The sequence below is a fragment of the Neospora caninum genome, chromosome VIII (assembly GCF_000208865.1).
Source record: "Neospora caninum Liverpool complete genome, chromosome VIII".
In the NCBI taxonomy this organism is placed as follows: Eukaryota; Apicomplexa; class Conoidasida; order Eucoccidiorida; family Sarcocystidae; genus Neospora; species Neospora caninum.
Window position 1 is genome coordinate 1,020,503 of NC_018395.1, and position 26,915 is coordinate 1,047,417.

At 58.7% G+C, this 26,915-nt stretch overlaps 3 protein-coding genes across 3 annotated transcripts; all 3 read left to right on the forward strand.

Annotated features, from left to right (window-relative positions):
• Positions 1-2,184: 2,184 nt before the first annotated feature.
• Positions 2,185-4,651, forward strand: NCLIV_031310 (putative clathrin coat assembly protein AP50; the record flags this gene model as incomplete). Its single annotated transcript, XM_003883327.1, has 3 exons — positions 2,185-3,662; positions 4,243-4,372; positions 4,523-4,651. The coding sequence occupies 3 exons, from the start codon at positions 2,185-2,187 to the stop codon at positions 4,649-4,651; spliced, it is 1,737 nt and encodes a 578-aa protein (XP_003883376.1).
• Positions 4,652-9,490: 4,839 nt separating this feature from the next.
• Positions 9,491-16,565, forward strand: NCLIV_031320 (conserved hypothetical protein; the record flags this gene model as incomplete). Its single annotated transcript, XM_003883328.1, has 7 exons — positions 9,491-10,256; positions 10,646-10,849; positions 11,283-14,248; positions 14,658-14,685; positions 14,939-15,246; positions 15,787-16,043; positions 16,343-16,565. 7 exons carry the CDS (start codon positions 9,491-9,493, stop codon positions 16,563-16,565), a joined length of 4,752 nt encoding a protein of 1,583 aa, XP_003883377.1.
• Positions 16,566-19,638: 3,073 nt separating this feature from the next.
• Positions 19,639-26,463, forward strand: NCLIV_031330 (conserved hypothetical protein; the record flags this gene model as incomplete). Its single annotated transcript, XM_003883329.1, has 1 exon — positions 19,639-26,463. One exon carries the CDS (start codon positions 19,639-19,641, stop codon positions 26,461-26,463), a length of 6,825 nt encoding a protein of 2,274 aa, XP_003883378.1.
• Positions 26,464-26,915: the final 452 nt, after the last annotated feature.

Sequence of the window (26,915 nt, forward strand, 5' to 3'; positions counted from 1 at the left end):
TTTTCCCTGTCCTTTACGCGCACTTTATCCTTCTCCCTCCGCGGCAAGGCATGTTCTGCTGGCGAAAAAAAATTTTGCGGCGCTCCTGCCGAGAGCGGCCGTTCACTTTCGATGTTTTGAGTACGGTGACTTGGCCGTAGCACGCTCGCCATATTTGCACACGACTGAGAAAGACACTTTTACGATGAACAGAATCCGCAGTATTGACAGTTTTATGCTCTCGCGTGGAGACACATACATCTGTATATGAACATCTCGGCGTACATATGCATATACATTCATATTTGTGTGTGGCGTATGTTCGTCGATACGCACTGACGTTTCCCTCTGTATAGATCGAGGTTTCGCTGTTAAAGCGTGTACTCTTGCACACGAGCGTGAATGTGTAGGACCATCACTTTTCTGTAAAACTATGCTTTCTTGGAAGCAGGAGAACTCGTCCAGGAGGTGGCTGCATCCGAATTTTCGCGAGAAACTTCGAGCCGCCTGTTTGAAACTGCCACTGTATATACACACGGACCTACAACCATCGGCGACGATGGCGAGGCACGGAGCACACACAGATGGTATCCGTCCGCGCTTCTTTAAAAACTCTCAAGGTACGTGTGGGATTCAGTGTCATACCCTTCACAGGTATTTCCCGCGTTCCTCATCTTTCTTCTCGAATGCGGTCTAGGCAACCCCGCCAGCCTCCTCCCTCTGTTGAGGCTGGCCGCCTGGATCATTGTGTCGCAGCAGCTGCCCCGAAACCGACCGAGGGAGGGTTGGCGTGACAGTGGAAACTCGGACCATCTGGATGCAGATTTTTCTTTGCTTAGATGAAATGAACGCGCGTCGCCAAGACAGCAATCCTGAGGCTTTCGATCCGCTCTTAACCGGACCGTTTTTACCGAGGTTCGCCCTTTTTCAGCGCTGAAGCAGCGCCTTCTCTTACCAGGTTTACATGCACGCGGTATACACAGCTTAAGACATCTCGACTCCGCCGTTTTCCGGGTCAAAAAAGAGATTGTAGAATGAAAAAGGAGCATGGCGGCCGACCCTGTGGCTTCCTAGCTTCCGGTTTTGCCTTGAGAAAAAGAGAAACGTTTCGCGACTTCGGAGTCGCGTCGTTTTCGAATCTTCTGCCTCGTCTTTCCAGCGGCAAAAGTAAAGCAGCGGAACAAGCGCGGAACGCCGAGGAGGGCGGAAAAACGGATCGAAACGGCCCCCTTTCTGTCGCCACACGCGTCTCAAAAACTTGAGGCCTTTTCCATTTAACGGAGGGAGGAGCGACTTGTTTTTCAACGCATTTCCAGGTTCTGTACCTCGGCAGTCTTTGCGGAGATCGCAGATGTGTCGGGTCGGCGCCTCGCCTCGCTCCGTCGCTCTCTCTAGCACTCGAAGAGTGACACAGCGAGAGAAACCAGAGGAAGAAGAAACGGAGAACGAGGAGATGTGTGCGTTGAAAGGCGTGAAGAAAAACGCTGGTTCCCCTTGCCGAAGAGAGGGAGGAGGAAGTAAGTCTCGGCAAGCTCTTTCCATTCTTGGCGTCTTCATCTCCCTCATCTTTCCCCTTTCTCGTCGTCTTCCTCCTTACCCTCGTTTTTCCTTGCCTCGTTTGTGTCGGGTGTCTAAAGGCAGACGGACGCCTCTAAAGACGGCGTTTACGCGTTTCGAATCCCAACTTGCCTCTCTGGTCAAAGCGTAGCGGCGGCGGGATATTCTCTCTCCTGTCTCGTTCCTTCCAAGGCCTATGTGTCCCCACGAGATCTTGAGCGCCCGAGAGCGACGCGTCCTTGCTGGGCTGTCCTGTGTTTTTGGACACGGAACGCTGGTAGTGTAGCGGGTCGCGCTCCGACGCTTTGTTTTGCGTCCGTCTGCTGTATCTCCCTTTCATCTCTTTTTTCTTCACGTTGTTTTCCTCCCCGTCACGCTTCTCTGTCACGCCAACACGCCTTTCTTTCATCTCTTTTGCAACGGGTGCATCCGTCAGCCTCACCAGACAACGAACTCCCCTTCCTCTCCCTCTTCCTCGTCTCCGTCTTCTCCTTCCTCTTCTCCCGCTTCTCTCGCTCCGTCATCTACCCTCTTCTTCTTTCTCTCCTTCTACCTCGTCTTCTCCCCTCTTCTTCTTTCTCTCCTTCTCCCTCTTGTTCGTCTTCTTTCCCGGCATTTTTCTGGTTCTTTGGCTACCGTGTTTCCACGATGATCTCTGCGATTTACATTTTCACTCTGAAGGGGGAGTTGCTGCTCCAGCGGGCGTATGCGTCGCCGGTTCCGCCTCCTCACCATCTGCGGGCGTTTAGCCGCACCGTCCTTGCGGGGCGGGCCTTCTCTGAGCTCGCCCCCGTCGTGTGTGTAGGCCACCACGCGTCCTCTCGCGGCGCGTCCCCGTGCGCCGTCTCGTCTTTCTCCTGCTTCGTCCCCCCCTTCGTCAACAACACCACGCCGAACGTCTTTGTCTCCGCCTCGCCGGCCTCGGACGCTTCCGCTCCTCTCCAGTCTACCGGAGTGGTTCCAACTGCGGCGATTGTTCGAGGCCGCCGCGAGCGCCGATGGGGGACCGGAGGCTCGGACGACGACGGCATTGTCTACGTCGCGGCTCTTCGACAAAACGCGAATGTTGCCTGCGTTCTCGAGGTTCTCCGCCGCCTCGCCGCACTCGTTCAAGCCTTCTACGTCGCCTCAGTGAACTCGGCGTCCACGGGTCCGATCCTCCCTGCGTCCTACCAGCAGAATCCCGATCTTCCCGCCTTCTCCCCGGCGTACGGCGCCGAGCCAGGCCCTCTCGAGGGCGGCCTGTGGGGCGCCGGCGAAGACCCCGCTGGCCACGGAGCGTCTCCGGCCGACGCCGGCGCGGTCGGCTTTAGAGACAGTCTCTTCTCGAAGAAGGCGGGGAGCTCGTTCATGGGGGCGGTGCGTCGCGGGCTGTCGAGCGCCATGGGCAGCGCTTCGCTGTATGTCGACGCGAGTTTCGTGCGGAAACACTACGTGCTCCTGTACGAGATCCTCGACGAAGCGATCGACGGCGGCTTTCCCCAGCTTCTCGATCTCGCAACCCTGCGCAAATTCACCACCTTCGGGAACGGGCCAGGCTTCCACTGGCCGCCGGACCACGACGGCTTTGCAGGGCTGGTCTCTGCGAGTTTGCGGCGCGGAGACGGAGGCGCGGGGACAGGCCTGGCGCGGGCCTTCAGCAGAGGCGGTCAGCGCGACGGCGCCGGCGACATCGCCGCCTCGAAGCGCATCACCTCGCAAGTGACGGGCGCGTGCTCGTGGAGGTCTCCAGGGATTCGGTACAAACGCAACGAGGTGTTCATCGACGTCATCGAGTGCGTCAACGTCCTCCTGTCGCAAAACGGCGTCGTGCTGAGATCTGATGTGAACGGAGAAGTCGTCGTCAATTGTCAGTTGACCGGCATGCCAGAGTGCAAGTTCGGGCTGAACGACCGGCTGCCTCTCGACATCCAAGGCGACACCCTCGTAGGCGGCGCCGGACCCAGACAGAAAGCTGGGGAGAAGAAAGACGAGGCCCGCGCCGGCGCTTGGACAAGCTCTGGAGCCCCAGGCGTCACTCTCGATGACTGCAGATTTCACCAGTGCGTCCGACTCTCGAAATTCGACCTGGAGAGAACGATCTCGTTCATTCCTCCCGATGGAACCTTCCGGCTAATGACGTACCGGTGAGAAAACGCCCGCCAAGGAAAGGCCACACATTCAGGAACGAACGACAAATACGCCACCAGTCGGTAGCATATGGAAGGAACCGATACTTGTGTCCACATACATATACACGTATACACGTGTATAGGTATATATGTGTGTGTGTGTTGTGTGTGTGTGTGTGGAACTGAATAGAGATAGATACGGATATGCCGATATATGCAAATGTATATATGGCTATGGAGACATGGAGGATCATCTGATGAGGCGTGTGTTTTTTGGGAAACAGTTAATGTCGCTGCGAGGAGGCGAAGGCGCCAGCACTGCGGAGGGCTTTCGCGAGGCCGGGAGTTCTTTGCAACACAGGGGAGGGTGAATCTGTGCATGCAGCGTTTGCACGCATGCAGGGTTCTAGACTTTAGTTACTGCATGCATTTGCAGAGTGTACGGGAGGCGAACAAGAAGGTAACTCGTTTTCTCCCGGATTAAATGTGTAAGTGAAGCCGAGAAAGGAGTGGGCAAAGAGCATGGGCGAAACATGACACTTCATGCGCCTTTGGTGCTTTTTTGCCTGTTATTCTTCGCTGCTGTACCTCTCAGGATTTCCGAGGGTGTCTCCCTTCCCTTTAAAATTTTTCCACTCCTTCAGGAGCGCTCCGATACCCGCATGGAGTGCGTCATTCTCCTCAAGGCTCTGTTTGACCGGAATATTTCCGCCAGCAATGTCGAGGTAAAAAAGCCTGAAGGACAAGCACAGAAGCACACATGGATCCTCAAGAGAGAAATTCACCACAACTTTGCGTTGTGTGTGGGCTGTGGAGTTTCTCACCTTTTCCCTTTTATTTTGTTGTTTTCTCTCTCTTCTGGACGCCTTCTTCAGGTTATCATCCCCTGTCCACCGAACCTCTGTGATCTTCAACTCCTCCATGTCGGGATCGGCAAGGCGGCAGTGGATAATGCCCAGCAGGCAGTTGTGTGGAAAATCAAAAAGTTAGTCTTGTTCAAATGATTTCCCTCCAGCTTTTCCATGTCGGTCTTTTTCTCGCTTCGCTATCTCACGTTGACAGAGGGAGAGGGGGATGAAGAGTTCTAGTGGAGCCCCAGAGACCAGCGCATGTTTTGGATGCATACACGCACGGGCACTCGCGTAGGACCATTTATGTATGCGTCTCCATGCAGAGAAGGAGAGAGATAGCTGCACATACGTAAAACTGCGGACGCGATGTGTGTATCTGGTCAAAAACGAGGGGGATCTGTTTTCGTGTGTGTGAGTTTGTGAAGCGACTTTTCGCTCGAATGCTTTTTTTCGAATGCGTGTGTGTGTGGCTGCACAGATACCCAGGCGCGATGGAATACCTGCTTCGTTACGAGCTCAGCCTCACGTCTCACCGCCCGGGGCCTCTGTCGAGGGAAACGAGCACTCCGCGACGGGGTTTAAGCACGCCCAGAGGGGAACGAGGGGACGACGTGGGCGGCTCAGTCTCGTCGGTTCCTCTGTCTCTCTGGAAACGTCCCCCGCTTACTCTCCGGTTTACCCTTCACATGTTTACAGCGAGTGGGCTCTGCATTCGCTACCTAAAAATCACAGAAAAGAGCAATTACCGAACGGTCAAGTGGATCCGCTATCTCACAAAGGCTGGCACGTATCAGCACAGGCTTTAGAGCAATTCTTTTGAAGCGAGACGCCGAAACCGAGATGTGCACGAAAACAGGGCGCGTCCAGACCGAAAAAAATCCAGAGGGACTTCCTGCTGTGCCGTACGGTGCCCGGCAGGCGAGCATTCCACTTCCCTGCTCCATACAGGTGTCTAGCAGACGCGCAGACTGGACTTCGAACTAAATAGCTCCGGTTGTGTCTGGGTATATCTCTAGCGCTTTTTCGGTTCGCCCACGGTTTGTGCCTGATTCGAACGCCCACTGACAATGTGCCACAAAATGCAAAGATGAGAAGAGGCAAAAAAAGGGAGTTGAATGCAGATTTTCTGGCCCGAGGAGCGCGTGCTTGTAATGCGCGATGTATACGTGCGTTTGTGCGCCAGTGAGGTATATATCCCGATGCCGTTGGAATCTCTTTATCTACGTTGACTAAGGACGCGAAGCGTTTGCGGTCGAGAGCTAACGGCGGGACGACAGCGAATTTCGCGCATCAAGGGATGTCCTTGTGCAAAGCTGCATGCCGAAAACGGCACAGACGGGGGCCGACAGCGCCGCAGAGTCGAAGCCCCAGTTGTGCCTCAGTGGCCGGAGTTAACGTCCAGACGTCGCACGCGCAAGGTGTGGGTTTTCACCCAAGGTATGGTGCTCGGTTTCTGCGGTGGAGACCGTTTGGTCGATTTCTGAGAGGCTATGGCTTGGTGTTCGCTGTACTGCCGTTTTGGGCGTTTTTTCGTGGCAGTCCTGGTTTGTAGATGCTTATCAATCCGGAATGACCGTCAGTTCTCGCTCCCTTTTGAAACTTTCCGGCTTCTCAAGACGTCCAGTCCTTTGTGCCGAAAGTAGCACATTCAGCGGAAAACCCCTGCTTTTAGCAAACACAACACAGACCCCGTCGTCCAGTCACGGAACTGGTAACTCTGGAATCACATCCGGTTCCTCCCTACACCGAGGAGAAGCGCACTCACTGGTCTGTGCGTCGGTTCACTTTTCTAGTTAAGGAAGTCCGCCTACGTTTTTGGCTACACGTCAACGTATGACAGATGCGGCCACGACAGAACGCGACTGCGTTGAACAACCCGTGAGTTTGAGGTTTGCTCAGCGCTTCACGCCACCAGGGGTCTGGGCGCGTTGTCGTGCAACGCCGAATCTGTTCTTCGTGTCTAGCTAGTTCCTGCTCTCTCATCTCCCGTGAGATAAAATCGTGAAGGTAAAGTCTGCAAGAGACGCCAAAAAGAGTGCCTGTTCATTGGCGTTCTGAGGACAGGCATATAGGTGACGCCCGGCTTTGGTTTCTCCACGTTTAGCCGCAGCTGTCGAAGAGAAACACCAAACCGACGTTGCGGCTTGGGGTGGTTCGACACGACAGTTTCTCTTTTCTCCTTATTCTGAGGTCAGGCAGAGCCTGGCGTTTGGAGAACGAACGTGAGATTGGCACAAGTGGAATCCAAAAGTGGTTCCCTACCTTCAAACTCGCGTACCCAGCCGCACCTGGTAAAATGGGATGTGCTGATGCAAACTGCTTTCCGGTGTTTTCGCCGGTGTTACGTGTCACCGCTGGTGATCGAAAGACGCCTCCCCTCCTCGGTGACACGACAAATCGTTTGAGATCACAGCGCGCGACCTCTCCCGCTACGCAGCAGGAGACTTGTTTGATCTGCGAAGTTGCCGGAAGACAGTTTGCATCATTAAGCAATTCTCTGTAACTCAGCAGGCTGCGGTTAACTCGAATTCTGCATTCGTGAATCACAACCGAAGCATTTATCGTACGCACCCGTGGATTTCAATGCACACCGCCCTTCTCCAGTGATCTGAACAGGCAGAAGAACTGTTCTACAGAGTGGTCTGCCTCGGCGGAACCTCCGGGGACGGGCACCGGCTTGCTCCAAACTGAACCTCCAAGACATGACAGAGAGACTGCTGAATCGACGCACCCCTGGCCACCGTCGCGCTCGATTCGAGCGGCAAACTTCTGAGAACGCGAACAGCAAAAAAGTGTACCCAGTGGACTACGAACGTGCAGCGTCGCAAAAAGGTGGGCACTCCAGCGTGGCCGACGACGCGGAGCGCTTGAGAGCACCGATGGAAACCTGGTTTATCGCATTCTGGAAGATAGAAGATCTTGGGTTTCGCGGATAGTTTTCCACTTTGGAACAACCGTGTTGTCGCGTTTCGTTTCGTCACACTCGCTTTGCTTCGCGCTGGCCAGACCACTGAACGCGTTCTTGCTGTTTCCAATTCACTTGTGCAATTTCAGTCTTTTCGAGGCCGCGCGTTTGTTTGGTCCTCCCGCAGCGAACAGGGCGCTTTTACACCCCCCTTGCAAAATTTTAGGAACTTTTACAGATTGACAAACTCGGAGGCGCGCAGCCCTTTGGGGAACTGCGAGACACACGCGTCTTGCGGGTCCGTATACCTCCCTCGCGGAAACAGAGCTGTAGAGTGTTTTCCTTGGGTTCCTGCCGCGTCATTTGAGAGAAACCCCGCCATTTCTTACAGACCTGCGGGCCTCTTGAAGGTCGCAGTTCCGTTCCACCGTCTTTCTGCGGTTTCCAACGAATTTCTGTATTGCCCGTGACTCTCGCTCGACTCTCCGCATCGCAAGCTCTCCCGCTCGCTCCTCCTCGTGTTTCTAGGCCGTTTTTTGTGAAACCGCGCGTGTCTGTATATATACACGCGCGGTCTCTCTCTGAGAGTTTTCGACTTGTCGACTGGCACGTGTGCTCGAGGTCGTCCACGATAAATATCCCTTGTCTTCCTCCACGTCGCGGGTATGTGCGTTTGTCGCTGCGTTCCGCCTTGTTTTTTGATCGGGTCCTCTCGCTTTTGGTCAGCCGCGAGGCCGATTCCTACCCCCACCTGCAGTTTGAGTGCGTTTTTTTCGTGGGGTGGTAAGAGCACTCTGTGACGAATGCTGCGAATTTCGGTGGGTCAGCAGCGTGTGCTGGCTGCGTGTTTTGGCACAATCGGAGCGTCCACCGATCTTGCTACCCGTGTGGACGCGGGAAGGGGGGGGGTGTTTGGGACCGATTTCTCAAGTTGCTGGGTTTGTGTGGTCCTTGATCCTCAGCTGGGAGTTTTTGGTGAAAAGGCGTGTACAGACGGGCGGGTTACGGTTAAACATCTGTGTTTTGGGGAGAGAAAACCATCTGTTGCCGCGCTGAATCACACAGTTCGCGTCTCGTAAAAATACACAGAATAACGTTTGCTTGGATCTGCGCTTGCGCGCGCGCTCGCTCGGCCGTTGCCTCTGTGGGCAAAGAAAAGCAGAGAGTGTATAGTCAAGTTCACTTGGTTGATCTCGCGTTTTTGGAGCAAAACCGAAGGACTGGTTATCTACCTCTATCCGTGTCTCTGTTTTCCCCTGTTTCGCGAGAGAGAAAATCTGTTTCTTTGTTTGTTCTCCGAGTGCCCAACAAACAAGTCTCGTGCCAGTGGGCTTTCCTCCCCGACCTCTTTCGCGTGTGCTGTAGATCTTCCTTTCAGCCTTCATTGGCAGTGCCGCCCTCTACGGTTCGGAAATTCTCGGGAAGGAACATTCACCTGTTCCCTTCCAGAGTGACTCGCTCGCGAGAACACATTTCGTCGTTCGTGCGAAAACCTCGCGTGGGGCAAAGCTTCAGAGCACCGGAACCCAGAGAGAGAGAGGTAAACCGACGGAATTTGTTGTGTCGCCCACTCGTCCGGCGTGTCTATTTTCCCTTCCTTGTTTGTTTCCACACGTCAAAACAAAAACAGTTCGCGGCGACGGGCAGAGTGCAGAGCGCGACGAACTTGTGATTTCTCCCGAGACCCGGACACGAACTGGACGACGCGCGGGATCGGGTGTCTCGGTTTTTGCGGGTTTTCCACCTTTCGCTTGGTCCTGTTTGTTCCATTTTCGCTTTGCCCAGTTTTTATCCCTTGTGGTTTCCCCCTCTCGCGCGCGCGGTCGATTCCCGCGCAACCCTCTCGCGGCGTCCTGTGCACCGTTTCTCTCCTTCCTTGCCTTGCCGCGCACGTCGTGTCTCTCGGTTTCCGAGTGGAGCGTCTCGGACTTTTTCGGTTTGCTGTCTATTCCTGCAGTGCCCTTCCACGTGTGCGAGTCACTTTTTTTGGGCACTTCCCCTCCTGGCCGCAGACTCTCTCCACGCGCGCACCTCGCCCCCGTTCTGTGTCTGCGTTGCTGCTCAGGTCCCCCACGATGGCGCCGGTGATGACAGCGTCGGCGGCCCCCGACCGCATGCAAGGAGTGCAGCGCGCGGGAAAGTCTCGATTCCGACAGACGAACGCTTCCGGCTCCGCTTCGTCGTCTTCTGCGTCTCGCGGTGTGCACAGCGCGCCCAACGGGAAGAGCGGATCGGCACAGACTCACGCGCAGAGCACGAACCGGAACAGCGCCTTCGGCTCGGGGCACGGCCATGAAGCTGGCCCAGCGCTCTCTGCACACCAGCAGCGTCTTCAGCAGAATGCCCTTCTCTCCGGGCGTCACCACTTGACCGTCGGTGCGGACGAGAACTCGATCACTGACTTGTCGCCGCGCAGTCAGAAGTGGATTGAAGACGTTCATCCGCTGTTGGAGTTTTTCAACTATTCCAAGCGTGACGTGTACGCCCTCGTGCAGCGCGCAGAGTACGACCAAGACCGCGTGCAGCAGGCGGTCGCAGAAATCGTCGAAGAGAAAAAGGGACACGAACAGGGATCTTGGGAAGTCGTCCTCACCAAACAGCAAAAGCACCAGCTTCGCGCCGCACAGACCGAGACACAGACGCCCACGGGAAGAGGCGAAGGCAGAAACCGACGAGGCGCGGAACGCAGCGGGAGAAACGCGAACGGGAACGCGAGTCGGTACAGAGGAGCCTCCGGAACCGCCGGAACCAACCTCGCGTCCGACAGCGGCGCAGACGCACGCGCAGGAAGACGAACAGAGGGAAGGGCCAGCGCCAGCCCAGGACAGAGACGACGAAGAGACAGCAGAGCAGGTAAAACTCCACGCACCTCCACAAAGACCGCTCGGGCGTCCACAGTCACAGTCTCCACCCCTCAAAGGTCGTCTCTTTCCACTCGACGTGAACATAGATGGACAAAACTATAGAGGAATATACGTGACCAAATATATATATATATATATATATATGTTTGATATATGTGCATGTATGTTTATCAGTGCGGCTTTTTCTTGTCCGCGTGTTGAGTGTCTGCTTATCCACGCGTGTATCTCTCGGCGCATTTTGGGGCAGGTTCGTTGTCGGGTGTCTCGTCTTGGAGCTTTCTTCTTTGTGACTGGATACCTCTTTTCGGCGTCCGAGGCCGGTGCACGTCTTGGCGTGGGTGGTGTATGTCTCTCGAAACGTGGCTGTTGTTTCTGCAGAGGCTGGCGGGGCCCGTCGCGGCGGCGCCGGCGCGCCGAACGCCAGTGGCAAGTTCTCGACCGACCGTCGCCGAGGAAGAGGCGACCAGGCGGCGGCGACTTCGCCCGGAGTCGAGAGAGACTGGGAAGTCGAAGCACTCGAATCGCAGTGGGGCGCCGGCCCAGACGGCCTCGTTCCTCCCAAGACATCCGTTAGAAGTGGAGGTGAGAAAACGTGCACGTTTTTCGTGGCCACGCATGCGCGCCCGCGCGCGGGGGTTTGGGCGCGCGGGGGGGGGGGGGGGGAAGGTGTAGGCTGGAATTTGGCGATTCACGCGTGTTCGTACGTGCATTGCACTGATGTGCGGGGGCTGTTTGACGGCTTCACTCTGTTTCATGCAGAGAGGGTTGAGAACGTGTGGGGGAGGGTAGGCATCGCAAAACCTAAATACAAAACGGTGTGGCATCGGGGCTGCGTATGGCGGCCGGCAGCGATGAAGGGAGAGTCCAGATCTGACGAGAGGCTTTGCGCGCCCCCGAGAGTGCGTTGGATTCTCTCTGCGTGGCGACGGCTTTCCGGTGAGCGAACGCCGGCGCGTTTTTCACTCGGTGGAGGCCTCTGTCTTTATGCGCGTGGGGCGGTGTGCGTGTGTCTCAGAAAGCGAAGGCACTTCCGCAGGCAGCCCAGTCGCCCGGCAGTCTGTTCCGGCCGCGCAAGGGAAGGACGAGGCCGCAGCGAGCTCTTCCAGCGAGGCGCGGACTGCAGCTGCGCCCGCCCCGTCGACGCGGTCGTGGGCGGCGCGTCTCGTCCAGAAGAAGGAGCCGGCAGCGACGGAGGCGAAGGCGGCGTCCCCGCAGGGACCAGCGCATTTAGGCGACGTCGAGGGGACCCGCGGCTCAGACAGTCGCAAGCGAGAGCCGTCTCCAATCGCCGCACCGGAAACAAAGTCTCCCCGAGCGACGCCCGTGCGCGATCGCTCGCCGCAGCCTGCGAAAGACGCGAAGAGGGAAGCCTTGCCGATCCCGTCGGCACATGTCGAGACCAGTGAAGCGGAGGCGACTGCCCAGAGCGCGCAGGCAGGCGAGGCCTCGCCAGTCGCCACGCCGGCAGCCACGCCGGTGCTCCGCGTGTCGCCCGCGCCGGAGGAGCCCACGTCGGAGAAGGCCGGTGAGCAGAGCCGGAGCCCGCGCGCAGGGGACGAACCGGCCAAGCGCGAAGACGTGGCGAGCCGGGGCGTCGGCGCGGTCGCCTCGAGTCCCGTTGTCATCATGCCTCAAAATCGCCACGCGGCAGGCGCAGGCGGCGTCTTTCTCTCCGACGGCGCGCTCGCCTCGTCCAGCACTCGGGTCCAGTCTCCGGGCGCGATCGGCCGGGGCCCGCATGGCGGGATGGTGGTGGTTGGCGGCGCGCGACCCGTGATGTCTCCGCAGTCGCCCCGCGCCGGCCAAGTCCGCGCCGGCGCGGAGACGAGTCCGTTGGGCTACGGCGGCCGAGGCGAGGCGTTCGAGGCGGGTCGCGCGGCGGGCCAGGACGCGTTGACTTCCCGCGATGGCGGAGCGTCTGTCGAGGAGAACCTCTTGACGTTCGGGACCGTCGAACTCCGCTTCTGCACTGCGAACCGCAGTGTGGCTGCTTCCGTGTCGAGCGCCGAAAAGCCCAAGGCAGGAGGCGCCGCGTTCACCCAGGAACCGTCTCCGAAACTGGCGTACCCCGCGGAGGAACCTGGATCGGGCGCGCCGAGCCTTCTCGCTTCCAGTGCAGCTGGCGGGGCCTTGTTGCCGGCGTCCCTTCGCGCCGATGGCCTCGGCGCGCCCGCGGCGTCCGCTGAGGCGAACCCCGCGGGCCAGGCGGCGGAGCCCAGCGAAGGCGCCGCGGGAGCTCGGCCCGCGGGGGTGGCGTCGCCGCGCCAGCAGTCGCCGTTCCCTTCCGCGTCGGGGTCTCGGGAACAGGCCTCGACTTTCCCGTCTGTTTCTTCGCGCTTTGGCCCGTCCGGCGGCGCGCCGCTGGAGGCGCAGGGGATGCATGCACCCGGCGCGGGGACGCGCGACTCGGAGAGAAGCCAGAGGCAGAACGAGGAGGCGCTGCCGTCCGGCGGGGCGCGCGCGAACGAGCCTGTCGCGGCGGGGCATAGTTCCTTCGCGCGCGGACAGGGTGCGTCCTTCGCCTCGCAACACAACCAGTCTCAGGGCGCCTTCCAGGGCGGCCGAGGCAGTTCGTCCTACGCGATGGGAGGAGCGCAGAGCCATCCGCCGAGCAGCTCGCGAGGCAACTACCAGATGGGTCCGGACGAAAGCGGCCCGGAGGCGGGTCGGGGCGCGTCGGCCGACGCACAGCACTCACACCGGAACCTGTCGGGCGTCCAACCTGCGCACCAGCCTCTGTTGGTGTCGGGCGACAACGCCGAGTTCCAGAGCAGCCACGGCGCATCCGATGCCGGGGCACTGGACGCGTACTACCACTACGTCGGCGGCCGCGATTTCGTCGGCGGAAGCGCGAAGCTGGAGGGGACCGCGTCGCTCGCGGCCGGGGCGGGCGCGGCCGGCGCATCCTCGGCCTCGGGCCGGTACCACCAGTCTGGCGAGCAGGCGCAAGGTTCTTCGTCCCTGGAGGGCGAAGGCGCGAGTCAGATGCCTTCCTTCTCGTCTCCCTCGAATCTGTACCCGAACGCGTCGCTCTTTGCGAACTCGGCGCCGTCCGGCCCCTCCGAGACTTCCGCGCCTGGGGCGCCGCACCAGGCGGTCGGAAGCGGCCGAGACGCGCGGGGCTCGGCGGGGGAGCGCCGAAAGAAGCAGTCGAGTTACCATCTGTCGGCGCAGAATAGTCAGCACGCCTCCGGGTTCTACGGCTCGGGGGCGGGGAACGCCGGCTTGCACGGGCAGACGGCGTCGTGGTCTGGAAGCGCTCACCCGCACGGCGGCGCAGGCTTGGGCGGCCTCGGCAGCGGCCTGGGCGGGTCGGGCGTCAACGCGCAGAACGCGATGGGGTCTTCGGGATTCAACGACTTGATTGGAAATGCAGGTTCGGGCAGCCACAGCTTGAATCGAAATCACGCGTACGAGTACAACGCCGTGGGCAACCTTCCCGCCGGCTCGTCGCTCGCAACCGCGAAGCCGCCGCCGCCGCCGCCCCCCGCGGCGTCGGCGTCGGGCAGCCTCTCGGAGACGAACCGCCTCTTGGGTCTGGGTCAGCCAGGCAACGCGAACTCGCAGTCGGGCAACGCCAGCGGGTTCTCCTCCTACTCGTCGCATGTGCACCAGCGCGAGTCCGGGCAGAGCTCGAACGCGCGAAGCTACGGCCAGCACTCTGGCGCCAAGGGAAGCGCGCTGCACATGGGAACGTCCAGCGGGGCGACTGCCGCGTCCTCGTCGAGCCACGCCGCCCACAGCGAGGCCGCAGGCTCCTCCCACGCATCCAGTTCGGCCTTCACGCCTCCGCCCGGACTCGCCCCCGCCGTGTCGGCGACTGCGCAATCCACGGGCGGCAGCCAGCAGCCGAGCGCCTCGTCGCCTCCCACGGGCTCCAACAGCGGGCCCCCGAGCTCGTACACGTACCAGGGATACCACCACACCGGCATGGCGTATCCCCATTACAACAACATGTACTACAATCACCACGGCAACATGGTAAGGCGGGGAGACAGGGCGCGCACACACGTAGAGGCACTGCCGGAAAGAGGGAAGCCTTGAGAGAAACAGAAGAGAGGAAGAGCGAGAGAGGGACGAAAAGAAGGCGCCATGCAGGGTGCACACACAACGGACGCGTACCGACCACACTCAAAAACAACTCGGGGGGCGAGCGTGCATGCTTCTTCCTGTATAATATATATATATATATATGTACGTATACGTACGTGTCTGTATCTATATGATATATATGTATAGGCCTTTACTTTTTCGAGCGTTTGTCTCGTTTTGGCGTGTGTGCCAGGCGATAGCTGCAAGTTGGGAAAGGAGGCCTGTGGTGTCTGTTTCGAGTTTCCGGTTTCTGCAAAAATCCGCGTTTTTCTTGTGTGTCGTTTCGCGTTTCGCGCAGATGCCCCACCATTTTGGAGTCATGGCAGGTGCGTCGACTGGTTTGAAAGAGCGCGCAGCCGTTCTTTTCGCCTTTTCGCGCGTGTGCGCGGCAGATTTGAGCCTTTGTGCCCCGTCACGAGCAGCGTACATACACCCTGGCCGACACACGCGCGGGGGGAGCTAGACGTTCTTCCGTGCGCATCTGACTCTCTCCCCCTCTGTCGGGCCGTGCGTTTGCATTTTGTATCCCGTCTCCTCTCGCCGTGTGTCCCCTCGCGTGTGTGTCTCGCGCGTGTCCAGGTCACCACGCGGCCACGTCGAACACGAGCGCCAGCAGCGCCATGGGCAACCCGACAAGCGGCAATGTGAGCAGCGACGCAGTGCCTTACTCGGCTTCGAGTCAGCCGAGCGGGAGCGCCTCTTCTCTCAGTTCTTCCTCGCTCAACGCGACGAGCAACGCACTGGATTTGGAGACCAGCAACGCGAGCGAGTCGCACGGCAGTGGACCAAGTTCCAGCGGCTTCGCCCAGCAACACTTCCACGGCTCTGAGGCCGGTGCGGGGGCGTTCTCGGGAGGCGGCTACGGCCACGCCCAGTCTTCCAACAAGGTAAGCGAGGGGAGATGAGAAAGACGAGACTGAGGAGAGAGGCGGTGAGGAAGACGAGAGGGCCGGGGACAGAGAGGTGCGTGTGGAAAGTTGGGCAGCGGAAGGATCCAGGGTGGTCGGCACACTTTGCGTGTAGATATGCGTAGATGTGTGTGTGTGTGTGCATGCGTGGGGGGAGAAAGGGAGGAAACAGGTCTGTTACGATGTGTGTGTACGGGAGAATTGTGCACAAAGGGAGGGTGTCCCAGACGCCGCCGCCGCTCTTTCGTGCGCATATCGATATCGCGAGGAAAAAGGGGTTCAGGGATATTTAAACGAGGCAGCTTTCTGGTTGATGTGCAGATGACGGGGTTCTTAACCGCCTTCATCCAGTCCATACTGTGTTTCACGGAAATACGTTTTTACCCATCTACATATGTGCATCTGTTCATGCATGCAGACGCATCTATATATATATATATATGTATATATATGTGTATATTTCCATATGCTGAAGGAGGGGGAGTGTTTTACGAACCCAATGCGATGTGTGGTTTTCAGACACTCGGTTCGGCACCGTCGTCGAACACGAGCGGCAGTTACATGAGCTATTACAACGGCTCTTCTTCGGGATTTTCTTCTTCGCTCGCGCGCAACGCGCAGAGCAACTACGGCCAGAACCAGCAGGGCGGAAGCTCCAACTCTGGCGGCTTCAATTCGCGAAACAACGAAAACGCGAACTTGGGCGTCCTCGCCTCTTCGAACCAAAGTGGAGGTGGCTACGGAAAGAACAGCGGCGGCTACGGGAGCAAGCAATAGTGAGTCTTTGCGCACGCGTCGGGTCGTCAACATTTTGCTCCAGCTTCTTTTAACATATATATATATATATATATATGAACTTTGTACATTTTGATGTATATAGATGCGGGCATAACGCCAAAAGACGCGAATTCCTTGTGCCCATCTGTGCATTCAAAAAGGTGCATGAACGTACGAGTAAAAAGATGGGGATGTGTTCTGGGTTTTGTGGGCAAGTTGAGAGGGGTCGATATGTCGGTGTGAGGGGGAGAGTCTTCTGTGGTCCACGGGGACTGTTTGTGCGCTGTGATGCATGCAGCCACGGCCACAGCTCGTACTATCCTCGAGGAAACGCCTCGTCGGAGCAGGCAGCGCAGGCAGCTGCGGCAGCAGGTTACTACGGCGGCTACAGCTACGGCCAGTACGCGCATCCCCCGGGCCTCGGCAACACGTTTTACCAGAGCAACTTTGCGAACCAGAGCGGGAGTAGCCAAGGCAGACCGAACTACGGCGGCTACGGCAACGCAAACATGTGGAGCTGAAAGCGCGCATGCAGAGACGACTAGCCAGGCGGAAAGCTGCGTGGGGCCGAAAAAGACGAGAGGGCCGCGGGGGGGAAGACGTGGTGGGTTGACGCGCGTATCGAGGAGCGCGACACGCGCAGAAGACGGGATCTCGGTTCCGTACGGAGAGAATGGTAAAGGAGACAGAAGAAGGAAGAAGTGAGGAAGGTGCGCAAGAGGGAGAGGGCGTGTGTGTTTTTAGAGAGAGAGAAATCGCGAGAAGGTGGATGGGAGAGCCTGGCGAACTGTGGGGATGATAAGGCGGTTTGTGTTCTTCCGCGCACATGGATTTAGTGCAGAGGTATATCTCTGTCGCACGCGATTAGGTGGATTTTCCCCCGTGGCGGCGTCGTGCAACCCTTGGCTGCTACATTCCCTTTTTTTGAGTTTTCTTGTGCCTCGACGCGTGCAACGCTCTGCTCTCTCTCGCGTGTCCGAATGTGAGAGATCCTTCGTTAAGCTGTTTTCCATTGCATTTTCTCTCCCGTCTTTCCTCTCGCCTCTCTCTCCAGTGTTTGTCCCTCCTCCTCTTCCGTGTCTCGCGCCTCTTTTTCCTCCTTCTCCTCGTTCGTGTCCCTCGCCTCTTTCTCCTCCTTCTCCTCGTTCGTGTCCCTCGCCTCTTTCTCCTCCTTCTCCTCGTTCGTGTCCCTCGCCTCTTTCTACTCCTTCTCCTCTTTCTTGCCTTGTCCTTCCTGTTTCGCACCGCCGCTCTGCTGCCTCTCTCCCTGGCGTATGTCGGCGCGACGGTGGCCTTTCCTGGCGGCTGCTGGGAAACTCGTCTTTCCTGTCGGTTTGTTGAAGCGCCGCATGCGCGAAGAAGACGACGGCTGGCTTGCCAGCACTCAAAAAAGTCCGAAAAGGCTCGAGGGTTTTAGGTTGAATATTCGGTACCAACCGATCGAAAATCGCGTTTTGTCCTCGTTTATATGAATCGAGGAATGCTGCTCTGTGCGCGCGCGCTTGGGTCTGTTCGCTTATTCACTGTCGCTCGAGTCAGATTCCACGGAAAAACCCCACAGAGAGGAGGCTCGCACGAGAAGACAGATCCCACCTCACTCTTCGTAGACACACTTTTCGGTTTTCACTTTTTGCTTCCACAAGGGCAAAAAGAGACCGTTTCAAAACCTGCCTGATTCTGATCGTGAACGGCCTCGAAAAAACGACGGCACCGCAAACCTCGATGCTGGAGACAACTTTTTTAGAGGAATCTCTGTCCCTCCCTCTCACGCGTTTTTGCCAGTCTTTTTCGAGCAGAAGTCCTCTCTGTCCTTCACTTTCCTAAAGCGCGCGAGCTTTTGGGTTTTGCGGTGGGGACGCCTCGGTTTCTCTTCCGTGGATGTTCGCGGCTGGGGGAGATTTTTTGTCGAATCGGGAGGGAGACACCGGATCGCGACGGCGCTGAACAGTCTCTGTGCTTTTCGTCCGTTGGAACGGTCAGGGTATCCAAATTTCGGTTGCTGTCGTGTCCGTGTCTCTCACCTTGGGATGCTTCAGTTTCGGGGTGTTCAACCTCCCTCGTTGACGTTTCGCGGGTCTTGATCTGTCGCCTCTCTCTCGCTTGTCTCTCTGTTTCTCGAGGCTCTCTGTGGTTCTCTACCCTCTAGATCGCTTTCGCTAGCCTCGTGCGCCTCAGTGAGCTCAGCAACCTTTCTACAGCTGCTACAGCTCCACCTCCACGTTCCCTCGTCAAGAGAGACGAGATTCGAGAGACCCGATTCGCGAAAGAGCAAATTCAAGAGAGACAGACGCTAGAGTCGGGCGACTCGCCTACAGAACTTTACAGTTCTGGCTTCTTCAGCAGGCTGAAACTGAAACGTTTCCTTTTCTCCTCTTCTTCCCTTTCTCTCCTTCGCTATATGTGTGTGCGTGTGTGTGTGCGTGTGCAACTTTTCGCTGGAGACGAGCCTGCAGTCTCTCCTTTCGACACTGCGGATCCTGCGCCGAAGACAAACGCTCCGTGTCGTCAAGAGCGAAAAAACGCAGTCCAGGGAGAAGAAGAAACCACCAAAAAGAAGAATCTCGATCGCGCGTTTCTCCGTTCGGCGGGTCTCCCTGCCATGGAAAAAAGTGCGCACGCAAATGTGTGCCGCGCTGTCGGCAGAGCAGCGATTTTTCTTCTTTCCGACGGATTGCGTCTGTCGCACGTAAAACTCTCTGAGAGCATCTGCTTCGAAGCTTTTGCGTCTGGGAATAAACGCGGCCTGCGCTTCTCAGGTGGCCTTCGGTTGTCTTCGCACACCGGCCGCGCACGAAGACGGCAAGCGGCCGCGATTCCTCTTTCTTTTTCTTACGAGGAAACGGCGCACTGTACACACGCTTCACACACATCTCCACAGCGTTGTGTTGTCAACATGTGCTCACCGTCCACTTGCTTGTGGAGCATATAGCTCACTCGTCTCTCGTTTGTCTCTCTCTCTCTCCCACGTTGCCTGAGAGTCTGAACGCGCTGTGCAAAAACGACCTCTAAACTTTCCACGCACGTCGTCATCTTCTTTCCTCAGAGTGCCTCGGCGCGTTTCCCCCGTGTTGCGTCTGCTGTTTGTTTCGTTTTCGTCTCTTCCCACGTGCCTCAGTTCGCGTTCTCCAGCCTCACCGCCTCCCCCGCGCCTGCGCTGGCCTCTGACACGCGCAGGCTCCGTCCGCACCTGGCACCCCTCGTCTAGGTCGTCTCCTTTCCCGTGTGCGTTTTTTCACTCCAGAATGCAGAGCCGCGTTCTCTTTCGAGGGACGAAGGCGCAGTTTCCTCGCCTTCTCTCTCCTCGCTCGGCACCGTGATTCAACGCCACGGCTCAGAGAAGATCACACGGACAGCGCTTCTCTCGCTCGCCGACGAGGCCGAAAAACGGGTTTGCTCAGCTTTCGGGATGCTGCCGTTCGTCTCGCTCTCCGCAAGTGCACCTTTTGAAGAGCAACATCGTCTTCCTCTTGCTTGTCTTTTCCTCGTTTGTTCTGTTGCTCGGTTCCAGTCTCGGGGGATCCGCCTTCTCGCCTGACTGTGTTTTCCCGTGTCCTCCCCAGCCTTTCCTGCTTCGCGGCTGCCTTGTCGGCGACGATGTCGAGGAGACAGCCCGACTGCGCGTCTCCCTGTCCAACCGCCTCTGCCGTCTGTGCGCGCACGGCGGCCGACTTCGGAGACAGGCACGACAACGCCGCCCTCGAAGCGTTGCTTCTTTCCGCGCTCGCGCAGCTGTCGACGGCGCCTTCGCCAGACACAGGCGAAGACCCGCCCAACGGGCGGTGTCTTCGCCGGCTGAAGAAAAGAGACCCTAGCCGTTTTGCCGAGGGAGCCGAAGAGCGGGAGGAAACAGAGAGTGAAGACTGCGCCGCTGGAACGAGACATCGACCGCGCGGCTTCTGCCACTCGTCGTGCCGGGGCGCGCTGGAGGTTGAGAGACCGCCTGCCACGGGAGTGAGAAAGATCGAGAATCCGTCCTCGCAGCCCGAACGGCAGGTGGAGCGTCGCGCGAGGACGCTGTCAAGTCTCTTGGATGAGTTAATTGCGCTTTTAAACGAGAAGAGGAAGCAGGGGAAAAAGAAGAGTGAGGACAGCCCGCCGCTCGAAGATGCGGATGTGCGCCCGAGTGCTGGCGAGCTCCACCGAAGGCCTCCACGTGAGTTAGGCCTGTCGCCTAGCAGCCTCGCTGGCCTCTTTCGCCACGTGTTGCGGCTCTGTGCGTCCAGAAGACTCTCTATCCTGCACGGAGACGTGGCGACTCCCTCGCCGCTCGCAGTCCCCTGTTCTTCGCGATCGACCCAAGACGCCATTCCGCGGCGACAGCTCCTGACGGCGGCGCTCGGTGCGCTCAGACTGTGGTACCCAGAGGCGAAAAGTTCGACCGAAGGAAACCGTCCGGTGGACGGCGCACCCTCCCGCGAGGAAGCGAGCGCCGCTTTGGGGCCCATGCAGACGCAACAGGACTGGGATCTCCTGTTTACCGCTGCAACCACGGTCGTCGAGGCGGTGTACATACACCTCGTCGACGGCGCACCAGCGCCTCTTCAGTCCTCAGCTGGCCCCGCTTCTTCCTCGCCACGAGCCGCGGGAGTCTCGGGAGGACGCAGCGCGTCCAGGGACACAGGAGATGAATTTGCGTCGGCGTGCGGGAGTTCGTTGGTTGGCGTCGTTTCTGAGAAGACCGGCTTTTCCTTTTTCGGCGAGCACGCGTTTCCACCGAGTGCCTTCTTTGGAGATCCTTCCGTCATCGCCCGCGTCCTCCTTGCTGGGCAAGCGTCTCAGGCTCCGCATCTGTTCGCTCCGGACCTGCGTCGCCGGCGATCGGCGGCGTGCGTCCTTCTCACGTTGCTTTCGCAGCTTCTTCAGGAAAGCTGGCGGCTCTGTCTCGCGGCTGGTCCCTTGTCGTCGGCGGCCGCGTCGCCTCTCGCCTCCCTCGCCGAGAAGAGCGCAAGTTCCGCGGGCGAGGCCGTGCGTCTCCTGCAGCTGCTGCAGCCGCTCCTGGTGACCGGTGCGGTGTACGTACACCCCATCGGCGTGGCGCTCTTCCCCGCGGACGTGGGGCGACCGGGTGGTCGTACACCGGCCAGCAGCGACGGGAGTTTGTCTTCGGCTTCCGGGTTTCCTTCGCCTTCTCGCTCGCGCCTCGCCGACTCGTCTGCCGCGTCTTCCGCAGAAGACAGGATGAGAGACAAACGCGGCGCGCTCAGGGCAAGGCGCGCTTTGCCGGCTGCAAGCGACCGCGGTCCGGCGACGCGGGGACTCGAGAAGGCCCGGGACAAAGTTCAAGCTCGTGACGCAGGAGCCTGTGTCCCCGCGAGACCCGGGCTGAGGACACAGCGGGAAGGCGACTCGGGCGAAGACGGCGACGAGGCGAGCGCCGTTGGAAGGTCGAACGCGCTGAATGGGGATCGGAATGTGAGCAAGACCGCTGGGAGGAGCCGGCGAGGAAGACGAGACAAGAAAGACGGATTGCGGGGCCACGACGACGGACACAAACTCCGCGTGCTTGCTTTCTCCTGTTCGCAGTTTCTCGTCAAACTCGTCCCGCGAACGCTCTTTCGCTCGTGGCCTCTCATCCTCACCACTCAACACTTCAAAGTCCAAGTTCCGTCTTGTCTCGAGCCGTGTCCCTTTCCCTCTTGCTCTTCTCTTCCTCCGTTTCCCTCTCCCGCTTCGCCATCTGTTCGACTCTCTCCTGCTGCGCGTCTCTCGCGTGCTCCCTCGCACGCGGGTTCACTCCACACTTCCCGCGACCCACTCCCGCGCGACGGCGCAGCCGCCCCCACCTCGCCCGCGCGTCCTCGCCTCTCTGCGGGCTGTCCATACACTCAAGAGCCTCCAAAGGTATCCGAGCGTTCCGCGCGTCCCGTTCAAACCGACATCTCCCTGTTCTCGCCTTCTTCCGGCACCTGGGCCCTCGGATTTCTGTTGCCTGAGCAGGCGTCGCTGCGCTCGCCGGTGTTTCTGCTTCTTCTGCTCCAGCAGCAGCTCTGGGGTTTTGTGGCGCGTCTCGACGCAGATGCCAAAGTGCGGCGCGCAGCCGTGGACTTCCTCGTGTCTCTCTTGGAGTTCTCGCCCCTCAAGAGCTGGCCAGCCGTGCCTCTTGAAGTGACTCCGGCCCTGAGAGACGCGGCCTCGGCTGCACACGCGTCGCTCTCAGGCGTCCTGGCAACCGCCGACTCGATGGCCCTGCCTCTCGCCATGGCGAAGGACAGCTGGAGGTGCGTTCAGCTCTGGAGGACTCTCACGGCTGAAGCAGAGAACGCGGACGAGACCGCGTGGACAAGCCCTCTCGGCGAGGACCGATCACCTGTCGCTTCTCGTTCTCTTCTGTCGCTTTCTTCTCTAGGTCGAAGCTGCGACGGCCTCGGAAAGTCCCGCGGGGGATCGGCCTTTCCGCCTGCTTCTGCGGCCTCTCCGTTTTCGTCCTTTTTCTTTCAGAAACGAGCCAGTCCGTCGTTCAACTCTCTGTCGGGAAGTGTCTTGTCTTCAGTCCGTCTCGCCTTCCTTCATCTCTTTGCTCTCTGCGAAGAAACCGCTGCGGCGGCTGCGCTTTCTCGAGGTGCCGAACCCACCTCGCCGCGCCTCAACGGAGACCGTCGCCCCAGCCAGGCGCCTACCTCGCCTGCGCGATCGGCGTCCTTTCCTTCGTCTCCTCTCTCGTCTGTTTCCGCTTCGTTCGTTTCGGCGTCTTCGGATTCTCGCTTCGAGGGCGGGGCTGCGGCTGACGCGCGTGGTCTTTCCTCGGCGACCGACGAGTCTGCTGAGATGACTGCTGCATGTCTTCGAGCGCTCGCGCGCTTGGTCGCGTCCCTGCCGCTGTCTGTCTTCCGTCCAGGCATCCTCTTTGCGTGTCTCCGACTAGTCGCGCCTTTCTTCCTCACGCTCACTCTCTCTCTGAAACACCCCGCACACGACGGGATGCAAACATCTACAGAACGCTGTCTCCTCTCGCGAGATCCCATCTCTTCCTCTTCTTCCTCTTCCTCCTCTTCCTCGTCCTCTTCCTCTTCTTCCTCTTCCTCGTCTTCCTCGTCTTCCTCCTCGTCCTCTTCCTCCTCTTCCTCTTCTTCCTCCTCTTCCTCTTCCTCCTCTTCCTCTTCCTCTTCTTCCTCTTCCTCTTCCTCTTCCTCCTCTTCCTCCTCTTCGTCTCTGTCGTTGGCTTCTTCGCTGTGTGTTTTCTCTAGGGAAGAAGGTGGTTTGCGTGCAAAGCAAGAGGGCGTTGGGCGTCGAGACACCCGAGGGACGACGCCGGGAGGGGCTAGGCTTTCTGTGTCCTGTTCAGCGTCCGCGGGAGGCGTCCGAGCGAACGAGCTGTACCTACGTTTTGTTTCAAGTGTGCAGCACGCGGCGTCTCCGTTTGTCTCGTCGCGTTCCGCTTTCCTCAACGAGCCGCCTTCGACGCCCTCAAATCGCGACTTTCGAAACGAAAAGGTGCCTCCTTCCTTTACCCCACACAAAAGTTCCGAGCGAGGAGAATCTGAAGAAGCGAATTCAGAACGGGGAAGAGAAGAGAAACACGGCCACGCACACCCACGGAAAAGTCTGCCTTTTCCGCTTCATCCTTCTCTTCTCTCAGCTCTCAATTCGCTTCTCACGTCTGTCCTCGCTGCGAAGCCTTCTCGGGAGGAGGTAGTCGAAGCACTCCTCCTCCCTGTTCTTCCCAAAACACCTGAAAAGAAAAAAACGCCTGCAAAGAGCCGGGGAGGATGCGCCGGTTGTGGGCCATCGTCCGGCGCATGCAAAGAGGGAAAAGGAGGCGAGACAGCCGACAGGGCGCAACCGAGCGCCCTGTCGACTCCGGAGCAGCCGCCGGCGACAGGCGAATGTGTCTCTCATCCCTGCTGGGGCGCGAGAGACAGAGACACCCCAGGAGACAGCGCGCACTGTGGGGCGCAACGCGAGAGGAAGGCGACAGAGCCAGACGGGCCGCGAGAAACGGAAGAGGAAGCATTTATGGGGCTGTCGGACGTTATTCTGGTCGGGTTGCTCTACGCATTGAGGATCGAAAGAGAGGAACTGCTCTCAACCCTGACAGATAATCGACTGGAGAGAGACAGCACAGAAGAAATGAACGACGGAGGGAGAGAAGGGGGAGAGGATGAAGAAGGCGGAGAAGAAGAAGGTGGAGAAGAAGGCGGAAAAGAAGAGAGGGGGAAGGAACAAAAGGGGGAGATGGGTGGAGTGGGAGAGGGGAGAGCCACAGTCTACAAACGCTACACAGAAGTTCTTCTCGCTGTCGTTATGAAGATGGCGAAATCGTATCCTTTCGTTCTTCTCTTTCTTCCGTGTCTTCACGTTTTCAATGCCCGACTGCACGCCGCCGCCGCTCCATCGTCGCAAGCAAGCGAAACTGAGGAACGGCGCAGCCAGTGCCAAAGAGAGAGAACGATTACGTCCGCCTCCCCTTCCTCTCCGTCTTCCTCTCCTTCCTCCTCTTCCTCTCCTTCCTCCTCTTCCTCTCCTTCCTCCTCTTCCTCTCCTTCCTCCTCTTCCTCTCCTTCCTCCTCTTCCTCTCCTTCCTCCTCTTCCTCTCCTCCCTCTTCTACCTCTCCTCCCTCTTCTTCCTCTTCTCCTTCCTCTTCCTCTTCTTTCCCCTGTACGTCTGGCGTTTGTTGTTCGCGTCGGTTTCGTTTTGATTGCTCTTCTGGTTCAGCCTGCCGTCCGTTCTCGTCTTTTGGTTCGCCTTCCTGCTGCTTGCGCCACTGTCCCCTCGTAGCTGTTTTAGCTGAGTTGATGTCGAGTGCATCCGCTTCTCTAAAATGCCGGGGCTTCCAGCTGGCTACTGATCTCCTTGCTGCGCTGCCGTCTTTCCCTTTGCCACACGCTCCTTCTTCCTCTCTTTCGTCTTCATCCTCTTCTTCTTCCTCTCTTTCCTCTTCCCCGATTTACGATTGCGTCTTGACGGAAACCGAAGGCTCGGAGTCTGACAGCGACGCCCTCCGGCGCGAATGCTTGCTGAACCTTCGCGCGCACATCCTGGGTCTGCTTGCTCCCAGCATCTCGTCTGCGCTTCGCTCGAGTCAGGTGACTGCCACGAGCGAAAGCGACGAGAGACAAACAGGAGACGCGCAAGAGAACGGCGAGAAGAGGGAGATTCGCGAGGAAACTCCGACTCACCGGAGGCGCCGCAAAGAGGACGAGGACGAAGACAGTCGCGCACACAGAGAGAAGGCCTCGTCTCACGCGGGACGCGGGGAGACGCGAATCTGTGTCGAAGGCAGAACTTTGATGCAGCAACACCCGAGCGAGATTGCTGCCGAAGAAGCCTCTGTAGCGGAAGCCGCCTGCGCAGCTCTGGCTCTCCTCACCTTCAACGACTGGAGATTGCTCAATTTCCTCTCTTCTTCCACAGCTCACGCAATCGCTGCGCTGTGTTCTTTCCAAGGCGCTGCGTCGAATCGGAGAGAGGAAAGAGAGAGACCAGACGCGAGAACAAACGCGGAAACCCAGGAGAGAACAAAGGAGACGGAGGCAACCCGTGCTGACGTGCTGGCGTGTTGGGTGTCCGCTCAGACAGTTGCTGCTACCGCGGCGAGTCGCTTTCTCCAGTTTTCATATCTTCTTTCTTGTCGCTCGTTGCCGTCGCCGCTGTCCTTTCCGAGCGCGTCCATGGCTTCCCTCCTGTCTCCCGCGGCAGACGTTTGTTGGCGGAGACGGGACCTCGCTGCGGGTCGCGAGGCTTGTCTCGCGGCTCTGCTCTTTCTGGCGAAACACGAAAGCGTCGAGTTGAAAGTTGCAGCCGCGAAGAGCTTCGCTGACGCAGGCGCGCCCGTCGAAAACGCGGCGGGGACGCGCGTCGCCAGAGAGGCCTTCGGAGACCGTGAGAGGCAGGCGCAACTCAACGGCCAAGTCACACCCAAACGCTTCTCGAAGGAGAGCAGTCCCGCTCCCGAGATAGAGGGAGACGAAGAAGAGAAACGCGAGGTCAGAGCGAAAGGGGACATCAGAGAAAAACGCGAGGTCAGAGAGAAAGGGGACATTAGAGAAAAACGCGAGGTCAGAGCGAAAGGGGAGACAGGAGAGACGGAAGACGGAGGCTGTGAGAAACGCGAGGAAGAACTGTGGTTGGCGGCGCTGGAATGTTTCGCGAGTCCGTCTCTCGCAAACAGTCGCAACGAGAGTCTTGCGCTTGCCTGCTTGCGAGCGATTGCGCTCATCTCCTTCGGCCTGAACTGGGGTGTCTTCTTGGAGAAAGACAGGTGCGAAGGCGTGTCTCTTTCAGAGGGGCGAGAACGCATTCTGCGGCTTCTCAGCGGCATCCACGCCGTCCTGCTGCGGGCCCTAGACGGGAGTCGCGTGCCTGGAGAAGATGCAAGACGAAATTCAGTGAAGATCCAGTGGAACGCTTGCTATGCAGCCAGACTCCTCTACAGCAGTCGCAGCTTTCGGCGTCTCGCCTCCCCCGCACTCGAAAGGTAATTTCGCAAACTCTCGTGCGTCTTGACAGGGGAGATCCGTAGTGCGAAAACCGAGCACGTGTCTCAGCAGCTTGTTTCCAACTGCTGTCTCTGGGGGCCTCTTTTCTGGGACAGCGGGGAAGAACAGCCTTTGTCGATCGCCCTCGAGTTTTTCCGGTTCTGCCGTCGCGCCTGCGCGCGACGGCACAGGCTGTGTGTGCTGCCTGGCACTCGTTTCCGGACACGCACACGCATGCAGTTTCTTTTCTTCTCGGACTCTCAAACGACCGGCCCAAGCCCAGGCAAGATCTTTCTTCTGCCTTTTCTCTCGCGGTTTGCTTTCAGACAGCGCGCCGACCTCCTCCTCGCCCTCGCCTCCTGCCTCAGGTTGTCCTCCTCCTACAAAGTGCGCGTCCACGCTATCGCCGCCCTGCGATCCCTCTTCGGAGACTCCTCTCCTTGTTCTTCGTCTTC